Raw genomic sequence first — 6,000 nt, 5'->3', positions numbered from 1 at the left:
TTTATTAGGGAAGGACACTGAACTTCCCATTTTGACATCACTTGCCTTTGTATAACTATTTATTATATGCCAATTATTTATGTATGAACAAAATATTTTTTCCTAAATTGTCTATATTTTAAGAAAAAAAATATAAACAAAGAGAAATATAATTTTTATCGTTTTATTTTCCCACATTTAAATATAACATAAATAAAGCAATCTCCAACACCATAGTTACACATCATTTCCTAAATCAAAAAACAGAACACTAGGATTAAAATAAATATTTAATGATTGATAATTTGATGTTTTAAACTAAATTTTATACAAAGAAGTTAGACCTTCTTATACAAAACATACACAGAATATAAACAGACATATTAACAAAATCATGTTAACAAATTGCAATAACACAATTAATAAAGAGTATTTCTAATAACCCGTACATATATATTCCTTGAAATGCTTAAAACATGAAAATTTTTTAAAACATTAAGTTTTTAATAGGTACATTTTTTCTATTTGTATGGTAGGTGTATGAAAAAAACAGAACTGTCATCTATTAATAATAAACACTTTCACTTGAGCACTAAGTTAATTAGACTTTACTGACATAGGACTTGCACTAACATTTTTGACTATTAACTTCGCTAGCATTCCGACCGACAATGCGAATATTAGACCTGCTGGCATAAACTTTTTGCTGTTATAATATCTGAAAAAGAAGAAATATTTCCATTACATTTTTATAAATTAGAAACAAATATAAAAAATAGAGTTAAACAATACAATAGAAATAATATAATATGTACTAATGGACTATGAGTACAATCATATTAGCTTTCATGCAACATTATTGTAAGAATAATTGTTTGCCCGCAAACGAAAAAAAAAACAGCTGTCAATTACGTCGACACATGGTAATTCAACGGTCGACGAAAAAATTGTCAAGTACATAAATACGAGTGATTAGATATACCTAACTCGAAAAGTACTTGTCAGATCTCGATGAAATTTAAAAAAGACCACATGACAACCTGTCTAGATAAACAAGTAAATTAAATAATTTAATGTTATTGATTTTAACTATTAAAATTTTCAAACTAAGGAAATACAAGTACTCAAATATTGCGACAAACTTTTATATCATATAAATTATGTAATGACTTTATAACTAGACATTAAAAGTTATAAAGTAAAAAAAAAAATTTTTTTTTTTTTCGTTTTAGCGCATTCAAATAAATGCTTGTTTTTTTCTAAAGGCTTTTACTTTTTATTTATTTGTTATTTATCAAATATATAAAGAACAACCCTAAATAACATAACAAATTGAAAAATTGTTAAAAACATATACAAGTTATCCATAATCCGCATATTTAATACCAGTTTTGTGATAATAGCGAAATAACCTGTTTTTTATTGTTGCTAAACTTAGATAGCTGATATCTTTAATTTTAATTGTTTGAATAAAAAATAAAAAAATAAAACACCATTCAAATATATCTAATTGCAAGATTAGAATTGACTTAGGTGTTACAGACAGCCCCCTATGCAGAGCGTGCATGGAGGCAAAAGAAACAGCCTCACACATCTTGCTGGAATGCGGTAGTGTGGCGAATTACAGGGCGCTACACCTCGGGACACCGAGGTCGCTCCGGGAAGTTGTCGGCAACACAAGGGGTCTGCTAGGCTTCCTCAAGGAGCTAGGCTGGCATGAATGAGGCCTCCAGCCTACCACGCAAAATAGGCGCACTGAGACGTCGAGTTGCGGAGAATAGCCCGTGGAAAATCAAGATTAGAATTCGAAAACGAATTCCAGACATTTCAAATTTTTTGTCACATTACTAAACTATTTATAAACTTTGACTTGATCTCTTTTTCACAGAGATGTATCAAGTGGAATCAGTTCACACATAATCAGTAAGGTCGCCTCAGATCTGATTGCCTGATTTGGGTTGTTTACAGATTTAGATGATTCTCGAAGATGATATAATCATTATTACAAATTAGATTGAATAGTATGTTCAATGCTGATATTTTTTTCTGGTTGCATTAGCGATTTAAAATGGTAAGTTATCAGGATGTCATTATAGCACCCACTTCTGTTTTTAACCGACTTCCAAAAAAGGAGGAGGTTCTCAATTCGACTGTTTTTTTTTTAATGTATGTTACATCGGTACTTTTGCCCGTGTGGACCGATTTCGACAAATTTTCTTTTAATCGAAAGGTGGTGTGTGCCAATTGGTCCCAAAAATTTATTTGAGATCTAACAACTACTTTTCGAGCTATATCTAACGATGCGTTTTTACTTGACGCTTTTTTCGTCGACCTACGTTGTATTATACCGCATAACTTTCTACTGGATGTACCGATTTTGATAATTCTTTTTTTGTTGGAAAGGAGATATCCCAAGTTTAGTACGATGATAAGGAAACCAGGATCTGATGATGGGATCCTAGAGAAATAGAGGGAAACTCTTGAAAATCCGCAATAACCTTTTACTAGGTGTACCAATTTTGATAATTCTTTTTTTGTTGGAAAGAAGATATCCCTAGTTTAGTACCATGATAAGGAAACCAGGATCTGATGATGGGATCCCAAAGAAATCGAGGGAACTTCTTGAAAATCCGCAATAACTTTTTATTAGGTGTACCGATTTTAATGATTTTTAATTTAATCGAAAGCCGATGTTTATCATGTGGTCAAATTTAAATTTCATCGAGATCTGATAACTACTTTTTGAGTAATCTTTGATAATGCGTTGTTACTTGACTATTTTTTCGTCGATCTACGTTGTATTACTCGCCGATGTAATTGAAGTCGGTTTTTTTTTTCGTTTGCGAGCAAACACAATTATTTAAAGAGTTTTTATTATTTGCTTCTTACAGAGGTTGGAGGTCATTGGTCAAAAAACAAAAAAAAAAAACAAAATTATGAAAAACCGCATACTTGTATTTATCAAAGTTGCTTGAAAACTAAACTGTCAGAGATCAGTTTGATTATATTTAAATTTATAAATAAGTGCAAACAACAAGTTTGTCATAATAATGTAAATGAAAGGAATTCTTACCTGTAGCCCATGAGACCTCCAAGAGTTGTTGTGGTTCCAAGCATAAGGGTGTAATTTGATGGATCCTGGCTAAGTTGATATGCTCCAACACCTTGAAATACAAAAAAAAAGAATATATATTTAGTAAACAAATTTTCAAGTTTTAAGGCTACAATGGGTCATATTTTAATAGTAATTAATATAAGACTTTGGTCTTATGAATATTTTATTTTACTTTACACAATAAAATTTGAGATGAGAGATAAAATGAAGTGACTGAAACACAAAATATACATTAAAAAAAAACATTTATTAAAAAACGATAACTATCCCTTGATAATCATAATTTATCGTGATTTCATATACATACTGAACGAGTGATTAACTTTAAAGTAAAATTAAAATCAGACAAATTAACACTGAATTATTACTAGTACAATAAAAAAACAAAATAGTAGGTGATACAAGATTATAAAGTAGTGGTTTATTTTTTCTTACCTAAAATAGATCCAAAAATAATACCAGCACTAAGTGATGGTATTGAGCCTGTAAAATAATAATAAATATAATTGAAACCTTTCACATCAACATTAGTTATAACAATGATATTTACTAAATAGGCTGAATTCCTTAATGTTTGTAAACATTGCTAATAACTATTAATATTGGATTTCTTTTTATTTTTATATGTTTAACTAACCTACTTTGTGATGTCTTAGCTGACATAATTGACGTAGGCGATTAGGTGCAAACTATTATTGAATATACAACAAATAAACTATTAATTTTATTTATTTTTTTTGTTCTATATTCTTATTAAGTCAGACAATGTTCCCTTCTGTTTTTACTACATCTACCAAGCATCAGTTGATAAGTAAGATTTATTTCTATATTACTATAATTAATAAGTTGGTAATAGTGGTGAGCATAGGCACCTTAAAAATGACTGATTACCATTTTGATACAATATTGCTAGTCTCCGGGTCTTGGAGAGCATATAATGTCATTGATCCAAGTTTTCCCAGGCTATATGGAAAAAAATGTTCTGCGCTTCAAGGGAATGTTTAGACTGATTCAATATTTAAAAAAAAAAATCTGTGTTACAGTATTTCCTGCAGGTCATATAAATCATCATTCTACTAGTAACATTAACATACATACACTGTAAATAAATTGAATTTACCTATATACATGTGGTGTTTACCTACATGAGTTGTGCACTGAGATTAAGCATAATGTATGTTCCGTTTTGTAATAAATGTTTTAGTGTAATAACTACTGGTAAACCAATAAATAAATAAATCCTCTCAGTTGACATAAGTTATATGGGTTATACGTTTTTATTAAGTAAATTTAGCTAACGCGTATAATACGCGTTAAAATTCTCACTTTTTTTATTATTACGGAAAGTAAAAGAAATTTCTGGAATGCTTGACTTAAAAAAACTACTATGATATACTATCTTATCTTAAAAACATAAAAATAAAAACTATATCTAAGAAATTATGCAAGAAAACTTTGTTTTGGAATTTAAATTTTTATTATAAGAGTAACTTCGATAAATTTAGTGATACATTTTATTTATGTAAGGTTCAAATACGTACTTTTGAATTTTAATTAAAGTATACACTTTACCTGCTTTAGCATATCCCATAATACCACCCGCGGCTACAGTAGCGGCATAAGCGAAACTCAAAATGTCGACACCCATTTTTAATTTATAATATAAAAGGTATATTCAGTTTTTATTTATATAAAATAATTAATAAACAAACGACCTAACTCCACAAAAAGAATCTTAAAAATATGAATTTGTGAAATGACAATTTTGACTACAGAGTACAGATTACTTAGGATCACAGAGTACCAAAGCAGAGTACTATGATATAAACAGGAACTTAGGATCAAAGAGTACATAAAGCTTAGTGCTCCCGCACACATATAATTAAGTTGGCCGACTACCGAACAACTAAATTGCGTACGTGTGGGTACGTTTACAATTTAGTTGATCAGCTTTAAGGGGCCTACTCAAAGCACTGTCTGCAGGGCCCTGCTTGCAGTGCCACTGCCGATCGTATTGTATGTATGCATGCAGGGCCGATATTTTAATTGTTCACCCTGTCGCAGGGCCGCAGTGTCGTTCTGCCAGCCCGACACACGATCTCCCCACTCCGTAAACTGCAATCAGGGACATGTGTAGCTCGGTCGGGCCGATTTAGACCACCATTTTGTTTACGTCGGTACATTGCGACGTTTGTCTACTTAATTTGACCTGGGGTTTGTCTTGTCAGTGGTTGTCATTTAGCAATTAATCAGTTAGTTGGTGGTTAGTTGGTTTGGTTTTATTATATTATTTGTTTGGCTCTGTTTTCTTCAAGAAAAATGAGCCAGCGAGAAAAAGACGTGTGGAGGGACGTAATCTAATTGTATAGGGATTTGCCATGTCTTTGGAAAACTAACCACGATCATTATCATAACAAAGATATGCGGTCGCAGGCTATGTCGCTTTTACATGAAAAATATAAAACTTTTTTACACCAGTGCTTCCTTTTTTTCTTTTGAACGCTACAAGTACTCAATACAGTCAAACCCAATGCTATTTTTTGGTGTTTGAATAATGTAGGAGCCATTTATAAAAATTGACGAATTTAGGCAAGGACAAAGAGAACACAAGCGAACACGACAACGTATGCCGCGTAAATGATTTGCAGTGCTTTGTGGAGCAACATCCTCTGCGGCAGTAACTGCAAGCAGGCCCTGCAGGCAGTGCTTTGAGTAGGCCCCTTTATACCTACCCCACCCCAGCCTGCAAAATAATGATATTTGTAATAAAAAAAATACTAATCGATAGATTTTCAATAGCTCAATTCAACTACGTTGCCCTTTTAAATTGCTCACCTTAAATTATTTAATTAAAAATCAAAAAAGTCGTTGAAAAATATTCATTTATCAATAAATTTAAACTCCTA

At 31.2% G+C, this 6,000-nt stretch overlaps 1 protein-coding gene across 1 annotated transcript; it reads right to left on the bottom strand.

Annotated features, from left to right (window-relative positions):
* Window positions 1–147: 147 nt before the first annotated feature.
* On the bottom strand, window positions 148–4,884 carry LOC123665555 (transmembrane protein 14C). Its single transcript, XM_045599843.1, has 4 exons — window positions 4,667–4,884; window positions 3,530–3,577; window positions 3,053–3,143; window positions 148–697 (listed from the first exon to the last, which is right to left on the bottom strand). The coding sequence occupies exons 1-4, from the start codon at window positions 4,740–4,742 to the stop codon at window positions 577–579; spliced, it is 336 nt and encodes a 111-aa protein (XP_045455799.1). The 5' UTR covers window positions 4,743–4,884; the 3' UTR covers window positions 148–576.
* Between the last annotated feature and the right edge of the window lie 1,116 nt (window positions 4,885–6,000).

Source organism: Melitaea cinxia, chromosome 24 (genome assembly GCF_905220565.1).
Source record: "Melitaea cinxia chromosome 24, ilMelCinx1.1, whole genome shotgun sequence".
NCBI classification, from domain to species: domain Eukaryota; kingdom Metazoa; phylum Arthropoda; class Insecta; order Lepidoptera; family Nymphalidae; genus Melitaea; species Melitaea cinxia.
This window is presented reverse-complemented; position numbering and strand designations above follow the sequence as displayed.